General features: G+C 51.6%; 1 protein-coding gene across 1 annotated transcript in view; it reads right to left on the minus strand.

Annotated features, from left to right (window-relative positions):
* Positions 1-27,901, minus strand: part of OSBPL2 (oxysterol binding protein like 2) — a 57,168-nt gene that overhangs the window by 25,420 nt on the left and 3,847 nt on the right. The window contains exons 2-4 of the mRNA XM_032143197.2: positions 14,004-14,168; positions 10,082-10,226; positions 6,515-6,590 (exon numbers count right to left, since the gene is read on the minus strand). Coding sequence (XP_031999088.1) covers positions 6,515-6,590; positions 10,082-10,226; positions 14,004-14,040 — 258 coding nt within the window. The 5' untranslated portion in view covers positions 14,041-14,168. The remainder of the gene's footprint in view (positions 1-6,514; positions 6,591-10,081; positions 10,227-14,003; positions 14,169-27,901) is intronic.

The following is a 27,901-nucleotide window of genomic DNA, read 5'->3' on the forward strand; positions in this document are numbered from 1 at the left end:
CATTCCAGACCAGGATCAACAGCCTCCCGTGCTCTAAATGCCTGGTGAACTAGAACAGGCCACAGTCCACAGTGGCCAGAGATGGGGCCAGGGAGGCCAGGAAGGAAGTGCAGCCGGTGGCAGCCCTGAGCATAGGGGAGACGCTGCTTGGTCAGGAGAGGAGAGATGGTATCGCAACTGCGTGCAGTTCCCACCCAGGGAACGCCCCCCAGCTGCTGTGGAAATGCACGGTAATGCAGCCCCACAGAGCGGACTGGGCTGCTTCCAGCAAACTCTACGGGTATTTGCCCCTGACCCAGCAGCCCCACTTCTAGGAACCTACCCCACAGAGCCTCGGCCAAACACACATGCAGGGCTCTTTGCTGCAGCACAGCTGGATCCAAGAAAGACCAGAAATGACCCATATGTCCAACAATAGGGTGCCAGTCCAATGAGCTAGGGGGCAGCCATGTGAGGGAGCGCCACGCCATTAAAAGATTCAGAAGTCGGCCAGGCGAGATGGCTCACGCCTGTAATCCCAACACTTTGGGGGGCCAAGGTGGGGAGGATCACTTGAGGCCAGGAGTTTAAGACCAGCCTGGGCAACAAAGTGAGACCCCGTCTTTACAAAAAAACATTTTTTTTTTTTTTTTGAGTTGGAGTCTCACACTGTCACCTGGGCAGCAGTGCAGTGGTGCGGTCTCAGCTCACTGCAACCTCTCCACCTCCTGGGTTCAAGCGATTCTCCTGCCTCAGCCTCCCAAGTAGCTGGGATTACAGGCATGCACCACCACACCCGGCTAATTTTTTGTATTTTTAGTGGAGACAGGGTTTCACTATGTTGGCCAGACTGGTCTCCAACTCCTGACTTCGTGATCCACCTGCCTCAGCCTCCCAAAGTGCTGGGATTACAGGCGTGAGCCACTGCCAAAAAAATTTTTAAAAGTAGCAGCCAGGCACGGTGGCACACGCCTGTAATCCCAGCACTTTGGGAGGCCGAGGTGGGCGGATCACAAGGTCAGGAGATCGAGACCATCCTGGCTAACACGGTGAAAACCCGTCTCTACTAAAAATACAAAAAATTAGCCGGGTGTGGTGGCAGGCGCCTGTAGTCCCAGCTACTCGGGAGGCTGAGGCAGGAGAATGGCGTGAACCTGGGAGGCGGAGCTTGCAGTGAGCCGAGATCGCACCACTGCACTCCAGCCTGGGCGAAAGTGAGACTGCGTCTCAGAAAAAAAAAAAAAAAAAAGTAGCTGGACATGGTGGTGGGTTCTTGTAGTCCCTGTAGAGGCTCATGTGGGAGGTTCACTTAAGCCCAGGAGGTTGAGGTTACAGTGAGCCATGATCCTGCCACTGCACTCCAGACTGGGTGACAGAGCGAGACTCAGTCTCTAAAAAGAAATAATAAATAAATAAATAGATTAAGAAGTCACTGCATGTTGCTACGGATATATTATCGAATTTTAAAAGGTGGAGAAAGCCTCTCATTTATGTAAAGAAGTGGGGAGAAGATACATACAGAATCAGCTGTGTGACGCATGAAGGATGTGCCCTAAACTTGGCTCCTGGTCACCTGTGGGGAAAGCAGAGAGCACTAGGAGGGGACAGGGACAGGAAGCTGACTCTCCTGGAATATACCTTGCTTGATAAATTTGACGCAGGACCCATAATTTAAAAAGAAAATTAAATTTTAAAAAGTCATCTCTCAATATTAAAAATGAAACAAATGAACCTATGTCATTCCCTTGGTGGCACAACCACCCAGAGAAGAAGCACCCAGGTGGTTTTAAAATGCAGGCATTTGGCCGGACGTGGTGGCTCACGCTTGTAATCCCAACACTTTGGGAGGCCGAGGTGGGCGGATCACAAGGTCAGGAGTTTGAGACCAGCCTGGCCAATAAGGTGAAACCCTGTAACTACTAAAAATACAAAAAAAAAAAAAAAAAAAAAAAAAAAAAAATTAGCCGGGCATGGTGGCAGGCATCTGTAGTCCCAGCTACTCGGGAGGCTGAGGCAGGAGAATCGCTTGAACCCAGGAGGCAGCGGTTGGCTGAGATCGCACCACTGCACTCTAGCCTGGGCGACAGAGTGAGACTCCCTCAAAAAAACAAAAAACAAAAAAACAAAAAAAAAACAACACCACAGGCATTTGAGATACGCCCTGAAGACAAAGACAAGTGGCAACCGCAGGAGCCACAGACATGTGCTGCCTCAGCAAAGACACCGTCGGCAGCCGAGCTGGTCCCACAGGTATGTGGGGCAAAGTGAGTGAGTCACAACTGCGTGCTGGTCTAAATCTATCCTCGCCAGGGCTGCAGAAAACTGGGACTGTCAGTGAGGGAGAAAAGAGATGCAGACATGAGGCCGCAGAGGTGAGGTGCAGCCTGTTGGCCCAAATTTGAAGTATCACTGAAACAAACAAAAACACAGTTCCTAGCTGTAAGAACAGACCTCGAAATAAGACTGCCCCGGCGGCCTCCTGAGAGCCCGGCTGTGGTCCTGAATTCTCCTTCTCTCCCTGGACAAGTAGATGATTCCAGACCCCAGACGGTAAATGCACAGGATAGGCCTGAAGCTCCTTCTGTAAAGGACTCCGGGCCACCTTGAAGAGACTCTCACTGACCAAAGATGGAACAATTTGTGGACTGGAAGACATCAGTAGGTTAAATGCGAGGAGGTAAACAAAAGACAAACTAGCTGGATACACGAGTCACACTGGATGATGCCAGTGAATGAATACATCATGTGAAAACTTCAATAAAGAGGAAGAATCACTCACTGGTCCTGACTTTCCTACACAAACTGCATTTACAGCAAAGGAAGGGGACCCTCTCACCACAGAAATATCCCTGGCAATCAATAAAGGGTGATCATGTTGACACAGCTCCAACTAGCAACTCCTAGTGAGTTAACGGACCCAGGCTCTGAGCACCCACAGCTTTGTTTGTTTGTTAGGGACAGGGTCTCACTCTGTCACCCAGGCTGGACTGTAGTAATGTGATCACCGGTCACTGCAGCCTCAACCTCCCAGGCTCAAGTGATCCTCCTGCATCAGCCACCCGAGTAGCTGGGAGCCCAGGCATGCGCCACCATGCCCGGCTAATTCTTTTTCGCAGAGATGGGATCTCACTTTGTTGCCCGGGCTGGTTCTGAACCCGTGGCCTCGAGCGATCCTCTCGCCTCAGCCTCTGACAGTGATTATAGGCGTGAGCCACCGCACGCCTGGCCTGCCCATAGCTTTTAAATTCAGAAAAGGAGCAACAAAAAGGCTTCCTGACAGAGGGACACAAACAAGGTCCACACACAGGACTGCAAACACCAGAGGGCAACACGTGAGACCACTGGACATTTGAACATAGATTGAGTATCTGATGATATTAAATAACTTTCTAAAGTTATTTTCTAAAGTATAATAATAATATCACGGTCACATTAAAAAAAGAATCCTTTTCCTTTAAATATACGTAAGAAATATTTACAAACAAAAAATGTCTGGAATTTGCTTCAAAATACGAGGGAGGAGAGAAGCAGGGGAGTGTGGACCAAACAGAACGAGCCACAGCTAATCACTGCAGATCCAGAACGAGCCACAGCTAATCACTGCAGATCCAGAACGAGCCACAGCTAATCACTGCAGATCCAGAACGAGCCACAGCTAATCACTGCAGATCCAGAACGAGCCACGGCCAATCACTGCAGATCCAAAATGAGCCACAGCCAATCACCGCGGATCCAGAACGAGCCACAGCCAATCACTGCAGATCCAGCTATGGGGACATGAGCTCACCTCTGTCTGTCTGCGTCTGTCTGTGTTGGGACTGTCCACGTTGCCAAGTGTGCTTGTGTTTTTTCAATACAAGCTGAGAAGTGGTAAAAAGAGTGGAGTGCCACCAAAGCCTCCAAAGGGGAGTGTTCCAAGGTGAAGTGTGAGAGGTGGAGCCACCCTGCGAGGCCCCTCCCAGTGCCTTTCCACTACACTTGCCAGTCGTACGTGCTCACACGGAACTCTCACCTCAATCTCTCCACAACCCTCACCTAGGGAATGCAATTTACATCATTTCATGTTGTTGAAAAAGATGCTTTTGGTCCTAGAATCTTTATTTTTTTTTTTTAAGGGACAAGGTTTCCCTCTGTCATCTAGGCTGGAGCACAGTGGTGAAATCACGGTTCACTGCAGCCTCAAACTCCTGGGCTGAAGCCATCCTCCTGTCTCAGCCTCCCAAGTAACTGGGACTACAGACATATGCCACCACACCTGGCTAATCTTTTAAATTTTTTTAGAGCTGGGGTCTCACTATGTTGCCCAGGCCCTGGTCTCAAGCTCCTGGCCTCAAGCGATCTTCTTCCCTCAGCTTTCCTGAGGGCATGAGCTACTACCACATCCAGCCTGTCTTAGAATTTAAAAGAGTCAAAATTAGGTGGTTTGTCAAGTTCACAAAAGACATTCCTCATCTATACCAAGACAGATATTTTTGTCAAGACCTGAATTATCCATATAGTCAAAAATGTACAAAAAACACTACTGAAAGAGAAAAAAAATCTCAAATGGTTTATTTTAAAAGAAACATACAGATATATACAGAAATACAGATGTGTATGCATGAGCATTAGCACACTCGTATCTTCCAGTGCCGTCTGCTGAGAGGGCCTGCAGGCAATGATACCTCAGCAGCAATAAGCTCACCCAGGACCGGGCTGTGGTTTCTAAACACCATTACCCAGTGAATGGGCTCCCTGGGGAAGTGGCTGATTCCAGGGTTAAGGCAGGGAAAATATAAGCTGAACTAGAGCATCCTTTAGTGCCTGAAATAAGTGTTCAGAAAAGGATGGGGGTTCAGCAGAAGGGGGAAACCAACCTAGAAGAACTCTCAACACCAAAGGTAGAACACTTTGAGCAATTACGTAAATAAGGACTATACAGGAATTCAACTCACAGAATAAAATATATGCTCATGAGTCCATACTAATACAAATAAATAACTGAATAAATATATAATTAGGGGAGAAGGGACAGCTCTCCTTTACAGAACAATTCCGATTAATAAAGGTAGAAGAAAGAACGAGAATAGAAAATCCCCATTAGAATGATTTCAGTAAAACCCACCAATGGATGCTACAATTAGCAAGCAGAATCCAAGTGTCTTCCCCAAAACATTGATCACAAAGAGAAACGCAGCAACTTTGCAGTGGAGACACTTGACCAAGTGATCAGGTTCACAGTCCCACTAACAAGACACGTGGATATCACAGAGCCCCTCAAACAAGGCCCTGGTAAGGGTACCTCAGTTCTGTGTGTGCCAAAAATACAGACCCTCATTCTAAGAAGAAAGCATCGGACAAACCCAAATTAAGGAAAAGTCCACTAAGTAACAGACCAGAGCAGCTGCCACCAAGTGGAGGAGCCCAAATGCCATGAGGGTCCTGGGACAGGAAAGGACACTGGGGACACTGAGGAAATACCAGTGACATGTGGAGCTAAGATGCATTTCTTGCTTTGGTCACTGACCTATGGCCATTCCGAGAGATGCCAGCATCAGGGGAGCTGGGTGGTGTCTACAGGAATGCTCTGTGCTATTTTGTGATTTTCGGTAAGTCTAAAATTATTTCAAAATAAAAAGTTGAGAAAAAGTGAAGTTCCCTCTGGGAAAAAAAAGGACGACAACAGATAAGGGCAAAAAATCACCGGCGCTAGAAGATGTCGTCTGAGCAAGAGTGCCGCGTATTCCCAGGCCATTGAGCTTTCAGTCATCAGGCGCTGGCCCAGGGACCAGTACGGTACAGAAGGCACGGGACACTCCCCGCCCGTGAGGCACAGCTTGGGTTCTCACAGTCAGGAAACATCATGAAAGGGAAAGTCTATAACTTCCGGGCGCTCATTCCCAGCTGGTTTTTCTGTTCCAAGCCCTGAGCACCTGACAAAGGCTGACATCCCTCCTGCAGCTCAGCATGTGTGGCCGGGGAGGGTGCCCCAGAAGCGCCCCCTCACCTCACGCAGGACACAGGGCTGGATGGGTGCCTGCCGGATGGTTCTTATGTCCCGTTTCACCTATAGAACACCTCTTCCCCTGACTTGCTTGTTCTTTTCCTGTTTTATTGTCTTAATCTCATGCTGTTTAAACATGAGAGTGCATTTTTTCTTTCTTTTTTTTTTTTTTTTTTTTTGAGATGGAATCTCACTCTTATCACCCAGCCTGGAGTGCAATGGCATGATCACGGCTCACTGCAACCTCCGCCTCCTGGGTTCAAGCAATTCTCCTGCCTCAGCCTCCTGAGTAGCTGGGGTTATAGGCATGCGCCACCATGCCCGGCTCATTTTGTATTTTTAGTAGAGATGGGGTTTCTCCATGTTGGCCAGGCTGGTCTCGAACTCCTGACCTCAGGTGATCCACCCACCTCGACCCCCCAAAGTGCTGGGATTACAGGCGTGAGCCGCCGCACCCGGCAGGAGTGCATTTTCTTAAACCACCAGCACTGCAATACCTTCCAAGGAGTCAGTGGTGCAGCCCCATGTGTGAATACGGGCCCCCGGACTCACCAGGCCAACACACTTCTTCAGGATGGTCCACACGCTGAAGTCGCTTCTGCTGAACATGGGAGCCGGCAGCGATGTCCTGCGAAGCACAGAAGGGGTGCGTGTGGGTGAATTCAACACGGGACTCTGACCACTCAAGGCAGCTGTGCTCAATGACCATTTCTCTTTAATTTTTACACCTAAACATTGGCATTTCTGCATTCTGGCATGCCTGGGGACACACAGGGCACGACTGCTGCCTAGAGGCCTTCCACATCCATGTTCCCAGGGCCTCCTGTGAATGGTCATGACAACAAAGATGACTGCGGTCTTGGCCCCGCAGTGGCCCTGCTGTTGTTTCCTCCCAGAGCTGGGGGACAGGGTGGCAGCTGGAGGGAGTCCCTCTGCCTGCAGAGCCCACAGCCTTCTGGGGGCTCCTGCTGGGTCCCTGGGGCAGCGGCCAGACCACAGGCAGAGGTCAGGCCACGAGGGCACCAAGAGTGACCCGAATTAAAAGCTTTTCCGCCCTTTAAACACGTGCTTGCTCTCCTGAGGAGCATTTCTTTCCAGGTAATCTTCCAGTCGGCTGCAAGGGGGAGCCCATGCCCTCACGCTTGCACCAGGAGACTCTCACCCCCACCACTGCTCACCACTCATCGACCCCGACCACTGACCCATGGCCCTGGTCTCCCCACCAGGAACGTGGAGCTGCAATGAGACACTGTCTCCATCTAGGAGGGGAGCGCCTGAATAGAGACATAAACTTAGATTTGGGGAGAGGGGTGCCAGACCCACACAGGACACCACAGAGCAGGGTGCAAAGAAGGTGCTGCAGAGTAGGGGCCCGGGGCTCCCTGCTGCTCACAGCCCTCCAGGGACACCCCAGGGCTCTCCTGCTGAACTCCCATGTCATGGAAGCTGCTTTGAGGGGCGTTTTGCCTCACACCCAGCAGAACCTTGACACCGACCCTCTGACCTCCAGAGTGATGAAAGCGCGAGCTCTTGTCTGCTCTGCCCCTGAGCTATGCCCCGGGAATGCCACATCAGGGCAGCTGGGTCAGGGCACACTACTGGTGTCAGAGGGCAGGAGGGAGAGGACACAGCAGCTATGAGGCGGGGTGGAAAAGAAAACGAACATCTGCTGAGTGCCAGGCCCGGGCTGCCGGAAGCCAGCACCCACTCTGCTCCGCCATCGTCTGTGCACGCATTCAGTGAATACTTTGTGATTCGGGGGTGCTACCAGGAGGGGAACATGGCTCTGCAGAAGGTCAGGTCACATCCCCCAAGGATACGACCCTGCATGGAGATGGGATGCATAGGAACTACGGGCATGAAAGAGGAGAAAAGAGGCCCCAGGCCAAGGGAGCAGAGGGAGCTGATGCACCCGAGGACCTCAAAGAGGCCCCTGCAGCTGGGACAGGAAGCAACAGGGCTCAGGGCCAGGCCTGAGGGCACAGGTGAGGGTGCTGGCTTTCATCCCAAGAGGTGAGTGACCACATGGTGCACTGTCCAAGCTGGGTCATTTCTTCTAGTATAACAGGGCGCCATTCACAGTTCTGTAGGACCAGGAGTGTGAGGCCGGCCATGTCATCCTGCCTGAGTTTTAGGTAGAGGGTGACGGGGTGGGGGGGTCCAGATCTGTCTTTTGAAAAGTGCCTCTGGGCTGGGCATGGTGGCTCCTACCTGTAATCACAATACTTTGGGAGGCCGAGGCAGGCGGATCACTTGAGGAGCTCGAGACTAGCCTGGCCAACACGGCGAAACTCTGTCTCTACTAAAAATACAAAAATTAGCCAGGCATGGTGGCGCATGCCTGTAATCCCAGCAACTCAGGAGGCTGAGGCAAGAGAATCACCTGAACCTGGGAGGCAAAGGTTTCTGAGGTCGCACCACTGAACTCCAGCCTGGGTGACAGAGTGAGACTCCGTCTCAAATACAATAAATACACATATACACAAATGCCTCTGCACAACCGCAGGAATAAAAGGCAGGGATGCAGAGGCCACTCTGGAAACAAGGGTGGTTGGGTAGACGGGCATGTGGCAGAGGAGATAGAAGAACTGAAGGACCCAACAGCATTTAAAGCGACCACAGAATCAGGGCTAGAAAACGGGGAATGCAGGAGCGGCGCTGGGGGCTCCCATATCTGCAGGGTGAGAGAATGAACAAACAACAGGTGAGATGCAAATATGGGCGCCCGAGTGCACCCACCAAGCAGGCGTGTGGGCCTACAGCTCAAAGGAGAGCCTGAGGGCAGGCTGGAGCAGCTCCCCGGAGCTGAGACACACATAAGCGGCTGTGCCTGGAGCCCGCAACACAATGCCACCAGCTCCAGGGCCACTGCCTGCCCCACCTGACACTTGTCCTGCCTTTGTGCCTTTTTTTTTTTTTGAGATGGAGTCTCGCTCTGTCACCCAGGCTGGAATGCAGTGGCGTGATCTCGGCTCACTGCAACCTCTGCCTCCCAGGTTCAAGTGATTCCCCTGCCTCAGCCTCCCGAGTAGGCGGGACTACAGATGCGCACAACCACGCCCAGCTAATTTTTTGTATTTTAGTAGAGATGGGGTTTCTCCATGTTGGCCAGGATGGTCTCGATCTCCTGACCTCATGATCCACCCGCCTCGGCCTTCCAAAGGACTGGGATTACAGGCATGAGCCACTGCGCCGGGCTCGTGCTTCTATCAACAAAGACTGAAGACTTCTTCCCTTTTTTTTTTTGAGCCAGGGTGTTGCTCTGTTGCCCACACTAGAGTGCAGCGGCGCCATCGTAGCTCACCATAGCCTCGAACTTCTGGGCTCAAGGGATCCTCCTGACTCAGCCTCCCCAGTAGCTGGGACCAGAGGCGTGCACCATTATGCCCAGCTAATTATCTTAATTTTTTTGCAGCAGTGGGTCTTGCCATGTTGCCCAGGCTGGTCTCCAACTCCTGGGCTCAAGTGATCCACCTGTCTCAGCCTCCCAAAGTGCTGGGATTACAGGCATGAGCCACCACGACCAGCCAAGGACTGAAGACTTCTTGTGATGGCCACTGTCACCGGACTCTGCCTACATGAAAGCGAACGTGGTGGAGGAGGAAGGGGAACGGGGTCTTGCTACATCAAGCAGATTAAACCCGATTAAACCCTTCCTGTCCTGTAGGGGTCAGAGCTGAACACACTGCAATAGAACTCCGACCAGACAGAGGATGAACTTGGCCGCCCATGGAAGAACAGACAGATTTGTAGGAAATCAGCAAGGGGTCTGATGATCAAAACGCCATGGACTGTTCGCCAGGCCCTATCAAAGCCTGTGTCACCCGAAATCCTCTCACAGCAACTCCTGAGGGCAGGGAGGGGAACAGAGACATTTCTTAGATGGGGAAAGGCACTGCTCAAAAAATTGCCATCTGCTGATTCCAGGAGCCAAGAGAGGCATGGAGTCTATCAGAACCCTTGCTGGCCAGACACAGGAGGCTGTCCGGACGGGGAGGCCAGGCAGCTGTGGGGGTGCCACTCCAGCTCAATGCTCGTGGGGGCTGAGGGGTACCCTGCAGAGTATTTTTGGGGTGATTACAGACACATTTTAGAAACAACAGACGTGAGAGAACATACCTGTGTTTCTGAATTCCATTCTCTTGAGAGGGCCTCTCCCCAATTTTCCCAATCCTATTATTTTTGCTGGTGTCCAAGTCAATCATTCCCGTGACTTTCTGATTTGCCTCTGAAAATTCCCCAGAAGAGTTATCAGAATCAAAGCCTGTGCGAGACAAGAAAATGGTGATTTTCGCTGGACCTGAAAGATTTTTTAAAAGCCTACCTCCAAGAATTCTGACTGTGCAAGCAGATGACTAAAGCGCTAAGTTGTGTGAATGGACACATTTGGAAGAATTAACTCTGGTTCCCCAGAAGTAGACAGGGTGCAGAGAGAACAGGAGCACGCCAGGGAGCTTCCTTCCTAAGAACGTGCTCCCAGTGAGCTCCAGTGCCGAGGCTCCTCCCACGCTTGTGATTTGAGGTCCAGTCCCAGGCCAGGAGTTTCATCTTCCAGAAGGAACCCTTTCATCATTTTAATCTGTGACGTACATGCTCTGGCTGGGACACTTCTATCGGATTCAAACCCATCCCAAGGCTGCGATGCGCCCGTTGTGGCTCAGGGCTTGTGACCAAGGTCTGCGTCTTGGTCTGAAACACGCCTGCTGACGATAATGTTTCAAGGGAGACCATCGCAGCACGCAAAGGCACCACTAAACTGTACCCAGCTAGGGAACAATCATGGAAATGCCACGCACGTGGCTGGACTTGGAGTGGACTCCAGATGAAGGGGGACTCTGGAGAAGGAGCTCTTTAGAATGTGAGTGAGATCCAGCCATGCACGCACTCCTGGAGCAAAAGTCCTGGAGAAGAACGGCCGGCCGCTGCCCTGGTGGGGTGGGCCCTTCCCCAGGACAGAAAAGGCGGCTAGGGAACAGGAACATACGTCTCCCTTCAACTCCTGTCAGTCTGAGTCGCTGGAAGGGCCAAGTTCTGCTCCAGAGCCGGATGGAGTGGGGGTTGGGGCCCCACGATGAGTCAATTCCGTGGGGGCTCTGGGCCTGTGGGAGCTGACAACCACCCAATGCTGCCAGGGTCTGAGGGTTCCACGTGAGGGGCACAGGCCCGGGAGGGTCAGGCAGACAACTGCGGTCAGACCCCACACGCAGACGAGTCTGCTACAGGCTCCACGAGAACAAAGCAAAGCTGCTGTGTCCTGCCCCTCCACACGGCAGAGTCCATCCATAAAGGCAGTGCTGGGGTGGATGACATCGTGATTTTGAGAGGATGGGTTAAAAAGGAATCCTGAAATGGCCCACGGTTTCTGAAATACCCTGCCATCTCTCATGTTTTGCTCTCTGTCCCCAAAGCAACATCTCTAACTTCTCACTCTGAAGTTATCTTGAAAACATTCCCTACTTAAGGGAATTCTGCAGGGCAGGACCTGCCCCCACCCAGAAGAATAAAGCAGCACATCCCGGGCAGCCACTGCAGCCTCTGACTCAGCCAACACTACACGGACGGCCTAGTAACATTCTAAGACCTGGCAGCCACTGCAGCCTCCGACCAAGCCAACACTAGACGGATGGCCGAATAACATTCTAAGACACCACATGCATTTATTGTAGAAAAACAGAAAATACAGATAAGCAAAGGAGGAAGCTGAGATCTCCTATCATCGGCTCCCTTGGAAACCCCCTCTTGTATTAGCCCCTCTGCGGTCATAGCCCTTAATCCCATACACACTGTTCACGTCCTCCAAACCTTTCCTTTGAATGGCACTGATTCTTAAGACAAATTAAATGCCTAATGAAGTCATTCATTTAATAACTGCTTAGTTTACATACATTTGAAATTAGAGTTACAAAGTCCGATGAGTATTATAGGCGGTGAAGGAGTCGAGAGTCTACCTCTAGCATGGGTATTTCACCGCATGAAGAGATGAAGTGGTTTTTTCCTTCCATTATTTGTTTTGAAGCCTAAGAACTGAGGGGGAAAATTCTTGTCACCTAGATGTCTGTCCCTTCCACCTCACCCTTGGGGACACATGGAGAGACCTTGCCATGCAGGAGCAGCGCCCCACAGCCCCACACACCCTGTGGCTCCTAGAACAGTGGAGTCCATCTGAGCACCACATCACACACAGCTGGGGACCCTGGGAAGTCACAGCAAACTGACTCAAAAAGCTCAGAGGTGGCCAGGTGCAGTGGCTGACACCTGTAATCCCAGCACTTTGGGAGGCCAAGGCAGGTGGATCACCTGAGGTCAGGAGTTCAAGACCAGCCTGGCCAACATGGTAAAACCCCGTCTCTACTAAAAATACAAAAATTAGCCAGGCGTGGTGGTGGGCGTCTGTAATCCCAGCTCCTCGGGAGGCTGAGGCAGGAGAACTGCTTGAACCCGTGAGGAGGAGGTTGCAGTGAGCTGAGATCATGCCACTGCACTCCAGCCTGGGCAACAAAGCAAGACACTGGCTCAAAAAACAACAACAACAACAGCAACAACAAAACACCCAGAGGCATTTGGGAAAGTATCAGTCACACCAAGACCCCAGACAAAAAGGACATCCTATGAGACTCCCAGGAGAGGAGGGACCTCAAGGCTGCGCTCTCTGTGACAGACGTGGCATCCCACTAGAGGGCAGCCCGCGGGTGTGAGAGCCTGACAACCCCTCCGCTGTGTGGGATTCAGCAGAGAACACAGAACCACCACGGATGAGGTGCAAGCTCCACGGACCCTCCTCTAAGAGTGCATCTGAGGAAAACACGCTGCAGATAATTCAGCTAGGAAATCATGGAAAATGACTTAGAAATTGAGCCTTTGAAGCCGGTAAGGAGCACAGCATCCCCTTCTCCTGGGGTTTTAGGTAAGAGTAAGTCAATCATCTTGGGCTGCCAGCACAGGTACAGGAGCAGCACAGCCTCGGGACAATCAGCCCGTTCCAGCAGGGCCACGAACCGGAGGCGCCACCAGAGCCATCAACGTCCTCGGGGTGTGGCCACAGAGACCCTCCTGACACACCCACTCCGGCAGGGCCACAGGCTGGAGGTGCCAACGGAGCCATCGACGTGTCCTTGGGGCGTGGCCACAGAGACTCTGACAGATCCTTGAGTGGCAGTAACTGCAGAAGTGCTTCTAAAGATCGTCACTAATTCCTGGCCTGCGGCCACATTTCCAAAGCCACTCCTTTCTGATCCCGACACCTAAGGACAAGGGAACATCCAGGAGAATCTCCTGATGCCCCTTCCCACCAGCAATGGTCCTTTCCAGAAAAGACAGGCGGAATTCCAGATGCTGACTCCCGAGGCACAGAAGAGTGGAGAATGAACATGAGGACCTGACAAGACACGAGCTCGAGGGGTTTCAGGCTCTTCCCTGTGCCAGGAGAAGGGGCAGCTCTGGGAGGCCAAGCTGCCAGCACCGCCCGCCCTTTCCTCTAGCCGCCCCATCACATGCCCATGAGCCCTGCAACACAGTCTTCATTTTCTTCTTTTTTTGAGTGACTGGATGCCAAAACACATTCTTTTCAATTAGGCCACAGGATTTCATTCGGAACACAGGCTGCATGCCGCCACTTTAAACTAGCGTGCGAAACAGAAAAATAACTGCACTCTGCGGCTGTGAGCGCGCTACGGAGCCAGGGCTTTGCGGTCTGATGGGATGCGTCAAGCAGGGCCAGGCAAGACAGGGCCATCATGTCTAGAACGTTCTCCTCATGAAGCAGAAATAGGAGAAGAGGACGGCTATCTCAGGAGACAAATGAAAATATCCACACCCCAGGAAACTCCTCGGGAGACTTAAACCCTGTGAGCCAAAGCCAAGGCTTTTCCTACCTCTGAGATGGACGTTAGGTTTTGCTGAACAGTCCGCGTTTGGGATCGTGAACGCTCACCCACACACTGCTTTACTGAGCATCTTTACACCCCAAACGCCAGGTCCAACATCTGAATCTAGGGATGTTCACCCTTCCGGTACGTCCCTAGTTGGTTCTCTTTCAACTCACCTGTGACGGCATCAAAGAATTCTTCCTCTCCGTTCATCCTTCAGCAGCCAGCCTCCACCGCCCCTGACGCGTGCTCTTCTATTCAATCATCGTATCTGATCCACATCTACAGCGTAAGGAATTTTACACACTTTCTCTTGGAAAAATCCAATAGACACTGAAGATCTAAAGGGAAAAAAATTTTGGCATACTTAGCTTCCAGAAGTTTCATGGTTTAAAAACATTTTAAAAATACCCATTCACCATCCTAAAATCAATCTAAATTACATGTAAGCAAATTAGTAAAATAAATTATCACATCACAAACATAATTTCAAAAAGTAAACGAGAGGCAGCATTTATAACGTAAGATCAATCAATGAATAACAGACCAATAATTCACCCCTATAAGAAGAGTTGTTTCTAAAAAGCATTATTGGCTGGGCATGGTGGCTCATGCCTGTAATCCCAGCACTTTGGGAGGCCGAGGTGGGTGGATCACTTGAAGCCAGGAGCTTGGGACCAGCCTGGCCAACATGGTGAAACCCTGTCTCTACTAAAAATACAAACATTATACAGGCGTGGTGGCGCACGCCTGTAGTCCCAGCTACTTGGGAGGGTGAGGCAGGAGAATCTCTTGAACTCGGGAGGCAGAGATTGCAGTGAGCTGAGATCGTGCCACGGCACTCCAGCCTGGGTGACAAAGTGAGACTCTGTCTCGAAATAAATAAATAAATAATTAACATAAATAAAATTAAAAGCATTATCTACAGTTATGTAAGAAAACAATAAAACATTAATTTGGGAAAAGTCATGGGGGCAGGCAGGGTGTGGTGGCTCACGCCTGTAATCCCAGAATGTTGGGAGACCGAAGCCGGTGGATCACTTGAGGTCAAGGGTTCAGAGACTAGCCTGGACAACATGGTGAAACCCTGTCTCTACTATAAATACAAAAATCAGCCAGGCGTGGTGGCAGGCACCTGTAATCTCAGCTACTCGGGAGGCTGGGGCAGAAGAATCGCTTGAATCCAGAAGGCAGAGGTTGCAGTGAGCTGAGATCACGACACTGCACTCCAGCCTGGGCAAGAGAGCGAGACTCCATCTCAAAAAAAAAAAAAAAAAAAAAAAAGTCATGGGGGCAGTCAGAGAGAACAGATGAGCTTCAGTGAGGTGTTCAGCATCCGAGGTTCAAACACAGCTCAGGAAGTTTTGCTGAAAATCATTGCAAACATTCACCAGAGGCTGGAACAAGTGGCTGTATAAGTAAATGGAAAATTATACCTAAAATTTTACAACTACCTGAAACCAACATCAATTCTAGGGAACTGAGGCTGCTATGTAAGTTAGCTGCTACCAGGATAAACTGAAGCAAACTTACATTTTCTCCCAACGACCTTAGCTCAATATTCTAGAGCTCATGCGCGTTAGTGTCTCCTATCAGGAAAAGCAGCGTTTGATGAACGACAAGAGAAGGAAGCCAAAATCAGCATCCTTACTTGTGTCAAAAATACAAAAACCAGCCCAGAGCTCTCTGCACAGTTCTGAGGGTGAGGGCGCCAGGGGCAAGAACAGCCCCCCAGTGCTAGGTGATCCCCCAAGCGGCTCATCCTGCAGCCCCGCCACAGCCGCACGGGGCAGCAGCGGCTGCTTCCCTCCAGACAACAGGACAGCCACCACGTCCCCTGAGAGACTCTCCAGTGTTTCCTGGTTCCTCCCTCCTTCCCAGCCAGCCTGCAGCAGCCCCTGAAGGCCAGCACAGACAGCCCTGCTCACGGCCTGGGTGTGCTTGCCCCTGCAGACAGGAGAAGTTGCTGTCACTCACTCAGGTCCCCTTCACAACTGCAGCAACATGCTTCCCCCTTTGGAACCACTGAGGAGCCAGGGCTTCCTGAGGAGACGCAGCTGAATCCAGGACTGGGCTCCTCTTGCCATGGTAGCGAGGAAGCTGCTTGCCCAGAAAGACTGGGGTGTAGAGTTGGAATGTGCGTCCCTCCAAACACATGCTGAGATCTGACTGCCATGTGACAATGTTAGGATGTGGGGCCTTTGAGAGGTGGTGGGGCTGTGAGGGCTCTGCCCTCAGGAATGGCTTAATGCTGTTTTATAAAAGGGTCTGTTATAAAAGGGTGAGTCGGCCGGGCATGTTGGCTCACGCCTGTAATCCCAACAGTTTAGGAGGCCGAGGTGGGCGGATCACCTGAGGTCAAGAGTTCCAGACCAGCCTGGCCAACATGATGAAACCCCGTCTCTACTAAAAAAATTCAAAAAAATTAGCCAGGCATGGTGGCAAGCGCCTGTAATCCCAGCTACTCGGGAGGCTGAGACGGGTGAATTGCTTGAACCCGGGAGGCAGAGGTTGCAGTGAGCCGAGATCATGCCACTGCACTCCAGCCTGGGCAACAAGAGTGAAACTCTGTCTCAAAAAAAATAAAAAAATACAAATAAATAAAAGGGTGACTTTGGCCCCCTTTAGTGTGCTCTCTCCCCTCTCCCTCTGCCTCCCCCTCCTTCTCCCTCCCTTTCCCTCTCTCCCCTCTCTCCCTCTCTCCCTCTCTTCCCTCCTCTCTTGCCCTTCCACCTTCTGCCATGAGATGACGGCAAGAAAGCCCTCAGCAGACACCAGCACCTTGAACTGGACTTCCAGACTACAGAACGAGGAGCCTGCACATTGCTGCTCATTCTAAACTGCCCAGCCTGTGGCACTGCCGTAGCAGCACAACACAGGCTACGCCAGGGGCTCTCGCCGAATGACTCAGGATGAACCTACGGAAGCTCCCACAAGAAAGAGGAGACGATCTGAGCACCAGTACACGGGAAAAGGCTGAAACACGGTGAATACATTCAAGTCCAGAGTTCCTAAGATCCTAAAAAGGAGATTAACTGGTCATGGTGGATGATGCCAGTAGCCCACAAGTTATTTTGAAGCTGGCAATCAAGGAGATAGCGTCCTGCCTTCCCTACACACACTGCTGTGCCACTGTCGCCAGGTAACAGGTGAGGAAATTGCGCTTTATGGAAGCATCCCAGCAAACGGATGAACAAGGCACACAGGTCGTGACCATCTCCATCAGAAGACACTGGGGAACTCACGCATCCAGGCACTGAACCCCAAGAGACAGCCTTGGGTGCCTCCCAGAGAGAGATCACACTGCCACTGCTGAAGCAGTTTTGCCAGGAACACTGAGCCCAGGTTTGTCCAGTTTCTAGCTTTATCTACTGACATGGTCTGGACATGTCCCCACCACCAAACCTCCTGTTGAGATGTGATCCCCGGTGTTGGACGCAGGCCATCATGATGGGAGGTGTTTGGGTCATGGGAGTGGATCCCTCACGGCTTGGTGCTGTCCTCCTGGTCCTAGGTAAGGATGAGGCCCCACGAGATCTGCTTGTTTACAGGCGTCTCTCTCACTCCTCCTCGCGCCATGTGAGGCACCTGCACCTGCTTCGCCTTCCACCACGAGTAAAAGCTCCCTGAGGCCTCCCCAGAAGCTGAGCAGAAGCCAGTGCCATGTTTCCCATATAGCAGAACCGTGACCTAATTAAACTACTTTCCTTATCAATTACCCAGTCTCAGGCATTTCTTTATAGCAACACAGGAACAGCCTAACACACCTCCCAACCTAGGGAAGTACAGAGACCAGAGGCCACACCACGGGGACCCCTGGCACCTCGCCCAGCAGAGCTGGCCTCTGCAGAAAATCAACCACACTGAAAAAGGAGGCGCCCAGGAGGAGAAAGGAAACCTCGTGATCTTGACTGAACAGCCACTTCTTAGGCGTGGGCACACCATGTTCGACTGCATGCGAATGTGGGGGTGCAATCAGCAAAACCCATGTATGACCAACCCAGTCTCTCCAACAAATCAATTACAAAGACAGAGAGAAGGAGAGGGAAGGCTTCTCACCGTCTTGACTATGGTGATGTTTTCATAGGCGCACATGCGTCTCAAAACCTATCATACACGTTACATGTGTGCAATTTATCATATGCCAATTATACCTCAAAAAAGCTATCTTTAAAAAAAAGACATACTGGCCAGGTGCAGTGGTTCCTGCTTGTAATCTCAGCACTTTGGGAGGCTGAGGCAGGTGGATCGCTTGAGCCCAGGGGCTGGATATCAGCCTGGGCAACATGGCAAAACCCCATCTCTAAAAAACATACAAAAATTAGTCGGGTGTGGTGGTGCGCCCACCTATGGTCCCAGCTACATGGGAGGCTGAAGTGGAAGGATCACTTGAGCCTGGGACATCAAGGTTGCAGTGAGCCATGGTCGCATCACTGCACTCTAGCCTGAGCAACAGAGCAAGACCCTGTCTCCAAAAAAAAAAAAAAAGTCATACCAATTAAAATGATGCTTGAAGCAGGATTCAAACAAGGCCTACACATAGGCAGATAGGATTTGATGGAGACATTTATAAGACAGTGGAAATCTAAACACAGTGAGTATCTGATGGTAGGAGGATTCCTGCTCATTTTTAAGATGTCACGATAGGCCAGGCACAGTGGCTCACGCCTGTAATCCCAGCAGTTTGGGAGGCTGAGACAGGCGGATCACCTGAGGTCAGGAGTTCAAGACCAGCCTGACCAACATGGAAAAACCCCATCTCTACTAAAAATACAAAATTAGCCGGACATGGTGGCACATGCCTGTAATCCCAGCTACTCGGGAGGCCGAGGCAGGAGAATCACTTGAACCCAGGAGGTGGAGGTTGCAGTGAGCCGAGATTGCACTATTGCACTCCAGCCTGGGCAATGAGAGCAAAAATCTGTCTTAAAAAAAAAAAAAAAGTCACGATAATATGAATATCTTTTTGAGAGAACCCTAAAAAAAAAAAAATTGGCCAGGCGTGGTGGCTCACGCCTGTCTGTAATCCCAGCACTTTGGGAAGCCAAGGCGGGTGGATCACGAGGTCAGGAGATCAAGACCATCCTGGCTTGGCTAACACGGTGAAACCTCGTCTCTACTAAAAAACAAAAAATTAGCCGGGCGTGGTGGCGGGCACCTGTAGTCCCAGCTACTCGGGAGGCTGAGGCAGGAGAATGGCGTGAACCCGGGAGGCGGAGCTTGCAGTGAGCCGAGATCACGCCACTGCACTCCAGCCTGGGCGACAGAGTGAGACTCCGTCTCAAAAAAAAAAAAAAAAAAAAAAAATCTACTGCTCTGCACTATGTGAAAAGCCTCCCAGAATAGAAAGCAAGTTAGAATTAGAAACCATTTTATTCTCCCTTTTGCTTTTTTTTTTTTTTTTTTGAGACAGGGTCTTGCTCTGTCATCTAGGCTGGCATCAGTGGCACAATCACAGCTCACTGCAGCCTTGACCTCCAGGGCCCAAGCCATCCTTCCACCCCCGCCTCCTGAGTAGCTGGGACCACAGGCGTACACCATCACACCTGGCTAATTGTTTAAAAAACTGCTTGTAGGGACAGGGTCTATTTTACCCAGACTAGTGCTGAACTCCTGGACTCAAGCGATCCTCCCGAATCAGCCTCCGAAGGTGCTGGGACTCCAGATGTGAGCCACTGCACCTGGCCCGCTTGCCTTTTTTCAAATGCTCCCCTGCCTATAACAAAAGTCCTAATGTCAAAGGTAAATCAATCACAGCTTATAGGAAATCTTTAACATGAGGATTAAGATGTCAGACACAAGCTTGGCTGGACAACTGAGACACCGACGTCACCTGCTACTGTGTGTTTGTGCCGTGTGGTCCAACCAAGACCGAAGACCCACCTGGGGAGGCCTTTCCCGTCAACCACCAAAGGAGCACCCAGAGGTCACAGTGCCCTCAGACCCCCACATCTGCATGTGCGACAGTGAATTCCAACACAGCCTCCCGGTCACTCCTGAAGGAGTTGCCGTAACAGGCACCATGCCCTGCGTCTCTTTCTACACTTACCAAGGCCCAGAAAAATGAAGAGGCCTTATCCAGAGCCCACACAACTACCCAACTGTGCAGACGATCAGTGCAAGACAACTATGATCCTACTCACTCATTCAACAAACACTCACAGAGAGCCTACCTGGTGCCAGGCCTTGCGGTGGAAACTGTGGTGATCCTGCCCTCATGAAGCCGGTCACAAAGGTGCTCCCAGGAGGGCCCTTCTTGGGCAAGTCCCTAAGGGGGCAACCCTGGAGCTGAGCTCAGAGTGAGCCCTGGGGGCAGGGAGAAAAGACAGCAGGACCAGGGCGTGCTGGGAAGCACAGATGGCCCCATGGGGTCGAGGAGTGCCTGCCCCAGCCAGGTCCTCCGTCCTTCCTCCCATCTGCCCACTCCTGGACTTCTCAGAGGCCTGGGTGAGACCAGATGCGGTGGCTCAGGCCTGTGATCCCAGCACTTTGGGAGGCCGAGGCAGGCAGATCACCTGAGGTCGGGAGTTCAGACCAGCCTGACCAACATGGAGAAACCCCTTCTCTACTAAAAATACAAAATTAGCCAGGCGTAGTGGCCCATGCCTGTAATCCCAGCTACTCGGGAGGCTGAGGCAGGAGAATTGCTTGAACCCAGGAGGCGGAGGTTGCAGTGAGCCGAGATTGCGCCACTGCACTCCAGCCTGGGCAACAGAGGCTGTTTATTTTATTAATAAATAAATAAAAATTTAAAAACTAAAAATAATTTGAAAAAGCAAAAGTTAGGCTTCATAATTGAGTACTCTATCAAAGTTGAGGAATATACAGAAAGTTAAATGTTTAAGAAAAAGCATTAGGAAGGCAGAGTTGATTTCCTGAATATGTTCTTCCACGCACAGATCTCACTTTGCACTCAGAAAACAATCCCCAGAGAGAGTATTTCAGGAACAAACTTTGCTGGGGTTTTCTGACTGTTTTAATGAGCTCTTTCTGGTCAACTTCTCCCTTTTCTACTTCTAGAGAAAAACCCCGGGGCCTGAGTCTGTGCTGGGCATCTCTGCTGGCCTCTTGCCCTTTGTCCTTCTCCAGTGAGAGTTTCTTTTTTTTTGGGGGGGGGGCACTTCCTTGGCCCCAAGGACGCCATCCCTGCAGGCCCCAGCAAGTGTCAGTTCCCCTAGCCCAGGGAACTCACCAGTCCCTTGAAAAGGACCCCAGCACACTTTCTTAAAGGTGCTGTCCCCGTCCCACCAAGATCTCAAAATGTCCTACCAGTGGTATGAAGACTTGGACTCAAGTCTTACAAACCCATCTTTATGTTTTTCTCAGATGTGGGCCCTGCACAGTGGCTCACATCTATAATCCCAATACCTTGGGAACCCGAGGTGGCACATGGCTTGAGCCCAGGAGTTTGAGACCAGCCTGAGCAACACAGTGATATACTGTCTGTACAAAAAAATAAAATAAAATAAATTAGCTGGGCACAGTGGCACGTGCCTGTAAGTCCTAGCTACTTAGGAAACTAAGGCAGAAGGACTGCTTGACCCCAGGAGTTGGAGGCTGCAGTGAGCTATGATTACTCCACTGCACTCCAGGCAGGGCAACAGAACAAGACCCTGTCTCTTAACAAATAAATAAATAAATAAAGCAGATCTGACAGTTCAGGAAGTCGGTGAATGAGACTGGAGATCCGGTACTGACCACCACGGGTGACCTGCTGGAAGTTCAATTACATGTCGTTACTCTGTCCATCAGAAACAGGCAGGGCACCCCGGATATGCTGGACACAGAGAGTGCACTGATCACAAGATGATTCGAAAATCACTTCTGAGGTTAAATATCAATTCCAAGTTTATATAGTTCTGCCCAGGCACGATGGCTCATGCCTATAGTCTCAGCACTTTGGGAGGCCAAGGTGGACAGATCACCTGAAGTCAGGAGTTCGAGATCAGCCTGGCCAACATCGTGAAACCCCATCTCTACCAAAAAATACAAAAATTAGCCAGGCATGGTGGCGCGCACTTTTAATCTCAGCTACCCAGGAGGCTGAGGTGGGGGAATCTCCTGAACCTGAGAGGCAGAGGTTGCAATGAGCCAAGATTTAGCCATTGCACTCCAGCCTGGGCAACAGAGCGAGACCCTGTCTCGAAAAAAAAAAAAAGAAAAGAAAAGAAAGAAAATATAAGTTTTATTTCATAATTTAAAAATACATCAGCAAGCAGCACTAACAAATAAACAACTGTGCACAGAGCCTTATGTGGCATTTTGCTGAAAGGGAAAACGTTCCCACCATTAACAAGGATGGGGTTCTATCTTAGAAAGGACCCTAAGGGGCCGGGCGTGGTGGCTCACACCTGTAATTCCAGCACTTTGGGAGGCCGAGGTGGGAGGATCACAAGGTCAGGAGTTCGAGACCAGCCTAGCCAATATGGTGAAACTCCATCTCTACTAAAAATACAAAAATTAGCCGGGCGTGGTGGCAGGTGCCTGTAGTCCCAGCTACTAGGGAGGCTGAGGCAGGAGAATAGCTTGAACCTGAGGAGGAGGTTGCAGTGAGCTGAGACCGCACCACTGCACTCCAGCCTGGGCGACACAGCGAGACTCCGGCTCCAAAAAAAAAGAAAAGAAAAGAAAAAAAAAGAAAGAAAGAAAGGACCATGAGGACCCCATCCAACACATCCAACACTTCCACTCGGAAGAGTGCTCCTCCTCCTGACAGGTCAAAGCCACTGGCAGAGACTTTCAAACTCATTCCCGTAGGGATCACACTGTGGTCAGGCATGGCCGGGGAGCTACAGTCCTACAGTCCCTCAGTCCCCGCGGTCCCGCTGAGCTTCACAGGGAGGCAGCTGGGCATGGGGGCAGCAATCATAAGCCAAGGTGCCAGGGCAGCCACAGGGAATGGGTTCCACAGGCCTGGTTCTGCCCCACAAGAGGTCACATCCAGCACAACCACAGAGCAAGTGACCCCAGAGGACCCACAGGAAGATCTTCAGTGCCTGAGCCAAGAGGCAAGCTCGGCCATCCCCACACTCGCTCAAGCCGATGCGCACATCAAACCAGCTTCCAGGACCAAGCGAAGTTCCCGGTGCGGCATCGTGTACTGAAGAGCACCTGCCATCTGCTCAAGGTCAAGGCTAACACGTGAGCCCAACCACAGTGCAGAGCAGAACTAGGTCAGGCTGGGGCCGGCCAAGGAGCAAACCAAAGCCACTGTCACATCCCTGCAGGACTTCTCCTTCCCCAGAGCAGTCGGCGACCTGGCAGGGCCTAACCTGGCCACTCAAACGCTTGGAAAGATGCTACCGTAACACTGCGAGGTTGCCAGGGCACCAGGAAGGGAAACAAGTGTCACCTACAAGCATCAGAGTCACAAAGTTTAAGGACAGAATTAGCTCTCTGTGGAAATTAAAGCACAGAAGGTCCCCCGGATCAAGGCTGGAGGATAGGAACATGAAATCATGGAGAGCAAGACAAAGCCTGCTGTGACATGAACGGACCCAGGGAGAACCTGGTGTGAGATGCCTGCGCCTCCGTGTGGCACTGAGGGGGAGGGGCGGGGCTGAGGGACAGGGGCGCAGCTCTCTTCACCCAGCACCTTCTAAGCCCTGGGGCAGGAGTGACCGGTCAGGGCCTTTCGGACACCTCATCCCTCCCTGCGTGTCCAAGCCTTGCGTGGGCAACGCTTCTCGGCTAGCATTTCAGCCTTGACACATCCACTTCGCAAACTCAGCCCATGTATCACCCGGATGCCTAGAAGCCCTCGCCCCACTGACACCCAGCTGGCCACCAGGCCACAATCTCGTTTCTTTTGCAAAAAAACAAAACTAAAACAAAGACTCAACATCTCACAGCTTCAGAGCTAAGCTGTAGACTCTCCTATGGCACTGGAAATGTCATCTGTCCAGTGTAGTCCCTATGGGCCACAGGTGGCTACAAGCACTTGAAACGTGAGGGAGAACTGAATGCTCGATGCTGATCAGCTAAATTGACTTCACTTCTACAGTCACCCACGGCAGTGGCGCCCATCCTGGACACAGTGTCCCGGGGCCCCATGGGGCTGAGCCATCATGGGACCGTGCCCTGCCTGTGCCCAGCCCCACCAGAGAGTGGAGGAAGATGGAGGTGGCAGCGGCAGTGAGAGCAGGGGGCTTTGCCAGCCCCAGGCGCAGGTCCAGGCCTCTGCGAGGAGACGCGGGAATGGCAGCCGGCCCCGGGCCACAGCTACCTCTCAAACACCAACCCCACGACGATGGAGAGCCGTCAAGGACGTTGCCAGACCAGGCCCCATTCCTCCTTCCCAGACCTCCCTGGATTGCTCCGTCTGTGCTCACTGAAACATGCTTTCTACCAATTGTTGAGGAAAAAAATCAAGCCTTAATATTCCTGTCATTGTAAAAGCTTAATGGTTATTTTTACAGATTTTGTATAAATTTAGAATCAAACAAACAAGTCATATGCCATTCACAACAATGACCTTTTTTAAAAAGGGGGATGTGCACAGCTGTCTTTCCTTGTCACTGTCTGCAGCCCGTCACGAGTGAGGCACGTACGACTGGCCGCTCAGGCCTTTGCCCTTAAATGCACTGTGTTTTGGTGGCAATGGGATGGAATCAAGAGTGACCTTTATTGAACACTGGTTTTGATCCTTTAGCCAAATAAGGTTAAGTCCAACTGCATCAGAAGCTCCAGGAGACAGCCGTTCTGAGCACAGAACCAACTGGCTCTAGGTCTGCGCTTTTTAACCTGAACAACCTCTCCGCCTTCTTCAGGCCTGTATGGTTCTTCTTAGTGTGGGGCTCTATGTGGCTCATCACAAAATCAGCTACCTAACACCACACAGAATTTAACACGTCTTAGCTGAAGAACAGGTTTCAGGCCAGGCACGGTGGCTCACGCCTGTAATCCCAGCACTTTGGGAGGCCGTGGCAGGCGGATCACTTGAGGTCAGGAGTTCAAGACCAGCTGGGCAACACGGCAAAACCCCATCTCTACTAAAAATACAAAAAAATTACAGGTGGCACATGCCTGTAGTCCCAGCTACTCAGGAGGCTGAGGCACAAGAATCACTTGAACCCAGGAGGCGGAGGTTGCAGTGAGCCGAGACTGCGCCACTGCACTTCAGCCTGGGCGACAGAGCAAGACACTGTCTCAAAAAAAAAAAAAAAAAAAAAAAAAAAGAACAGATTTCAGTCGTTTATCCTAAGACACCAGCGTGGACACACAAATGGCCCAACCCTGACTCAGGAAGGCCCTGTGCTAAGCGTGCCAGCCAGGCAAACTTGCTAGGAGCACGAGGGCTCTGGATCAGTCCGGAATTCACGCAGAACAGTTTCTACAATGAGAAAGGCAGGTGAACCTCTCCTACTGTGCAGACAGCAGCACCCCCACTGTTTACCATTCTCCATGCCAAGAGGGTGACCTTGAGAGGCAGGCAAAGGTGAGCCCGGCTTGGTCCCAAGAAGCAGCTGTGGGGAGCGGCAATTCTTCCCGCTGGGCCTCGTGGCCAACGTGGCCCGCCGTCCCGGAAGTGGAGTCTAGCACCCCACTCACCACAGTCAACTCCCTCAAGTCTTGTCGCTGACTTAACTGCTTCCTGTGGAATATTAATTGTCAAAAATACATCACGCACCTCGAGGAACCTTGTAATGCAGTACAATGTATTTCCAAACACACAAGATGAATGCAAGCTCTTCCGTATAAAAACATTTGTTTTAATCAACCTTCTCCTTATGCAACACAATAAAAAGCTGTTCCAATGCAGCCCACGAGACTGGGTGAGAAGGCAATGGACAGGGCGCATGCCCCACAGCTCACGGGCACCCTGCTCTCAGAAAGCCAAGCCAGAGGGCAGGGAGAGCACTCCAAGAGCAGCAGCAGCACCGGTCAGCCCCCCACCCGCCGCCGCTGTGTATCTCCGATGATCAAAACCAACGGCCCCGAGAGGAGCACAGCCTGCGACTACAGCTAGAAGAGAAGGAGACACCTTGTACCCACATCTCACAACCCAGCAGGGGCCACAGCAGGCGGAGGACGCGGTGAGGGAGTGGGAGGAAAATTAAGACAGCAGAGGGAAGGGAGTGAGCCGGGTGAGAGGCTGCTGTCCTGCAGGGCTCCTGGCCTTCCCCAGGGCACCCGCCCAGCCAAGGAGTGGCTGGCTCGCTGGAGTGCCTCCTTGTCCTCTGGCCGCCTCCTTCTCTGTGGCCTCGGCTCCAGGCCCTCCTCACCATTGTGCCCATCTTCATCCTGCGCAGCCCTAACAGGGTCCACTGTGCTGAGAAACCTGTCACCCTAACATCAGACCTGCCCACGTGGCTGCCAACTGTGCTTCCTGAGCACCTACAGGCAGGGCTTCAAATCAAGGTCAGGGAAAACCACGAATCTCTAACCCCCCTACCCTCTGCAAAAAAAAAAAAAAAAAAAAAAAAAAATATTAATTTAAAAATAAAAAAAACAGGAAAAAAAATTTGTGTTCATTTTTTTCCCCAGAACAATGACCCAGATTGTTCATATTCATGAAGTTCTCAAAGGGGTCCTTGATCTAAAATAGGGTCCTGACCCCGCCGTGGGCCTCCAGCACTTGGACTCCCTGCTGAGGACCCACCCCAGACCCTCCCGAGCTTGTTAAACACCTGTCTTCCTGGGCCCCTCCCAGGAAACCCAGGCTCAGTGAAGCTGGGGCTGGGCCTTGAATCTACACTTTTAAAAAGTTCCTCTGGCTTTTCTGATGAGAAGCAGGGGTGAAAACTCCATGATGTTAACCCAGGAGCCTTCTCCCCTGACAGCCGAACCACTGCAGAAACGGAGCTGCCGGGCAGGAGCTGTGGGGCAGGCGCTAGGGCTCCTCGGGCGCCTCTGCACTGGGACCTCTCCCCTGGCCCCAGCTCAGGCACTGCCCTGGCTCTGCTTCCGCTCAGGTGTTCGTTCCAGCATTTCCCACAGGTGAGACTGACTTGGAAGACGGGTGATGATTACAGCGAGACTCCCAGCTCTGCTACACCATCAAGAGAGGCCAAGCCAGAGCCAGGGCACTCGCAGGAGCTCACCACCACAGCTCCAGCCCGGGTCCTCTTTCACAGTAAGAGGGTAGCCCCACACCCTGTGCGCACCTGACACCTGCCGTCATTATCGGAGTCACCGAAATGTCACTGAATCACAGTCACCCCAGTTTTAAGGCAATGGAAGTCGCTCTCTGGCCGAGCACAGTGGCACGAGGTCCCAGGTTACAGGGGGCTCTTTCTCATGATCAGCCTTGGATCAGCCTTAGGTTTATTCAGTACAAGGCACAGGCACTCACTTCCACACCATAGTCCTCCTTCCTCTACAGCTGCCTCTGTCTTTTCTGGAACCAAAACTCCACACAACTCCCTACACGCTGCAGTCCTCCCTGCCTGGTGCTCCTCCAAGAACTCCCCATATCAGCCCACAACAGGCCCTCTCTGGGCACCCCTGAAGGCTGTGGTCCCAGCCCCTTTGATAAAGAAATGTGCTCAGTGTCTGCTCAGCCAAGAGACCCTCAGACCCTTCCCACCCCTGACTTGCCTCAGCGTCAGGGCCACAGCCCCCAGGTCCTCACTGCACAGGTGAGAAGCACACACCTTACACCCAGGAGACAGGCCCGATGACCACCATAAGCCCTGAGGGCGCGGGAACCTCTTCAGGCCCCAAACTATGGAGCCAGCCACTAGCTCAACAGGACTGATCCCAGAGCTTGTTTCTCAAAATAAATCAAGCAAAGTGTTTCACTGAAAAAAGAAGGCAAGCAAAGAGAAACAGCCACACACATCAGGCACGAGTCTCAGATCCAGTCCCTTATAAAAGCTCACTTCCACCACTCAGCTCAACTCAGAGGTCACAGGATTTGCATCAGCAGAAGCTCCAGCTGAAAGAATGTGGATGCTGTGACATTCTGCTAAATGATCCCAAGTTCTTTTCTGAATCTCGAAGGAAAAGGAAAGAAGTGCCAAAAAGTTCACAGAAACAGTGCTGTGAACCATTTAACAGATGTTTATTATCAAGAGCTGCAGGGCTGGGCCGGGACACCGCCACGCTTCCACAGTGGGACCCTAGCCCAAAC

The sequence above is a fragment of the Hylobates moloch genome, unplaced genomic scaffold (assembly GCF_009828535.3).
Source record: "Hylobates moloch isolate HMO894 unplaced genomic scaffold, HMol_V3 SCAFFOLD_21, whole genome shotgun sequence".
Taxonomy (NCBI): domain Eukaryota; kingdom Metazoa; phylum Chordata; class Mammalia; order Primates; family Hylobatidae; genus Hylobates; species Hylobates moloch.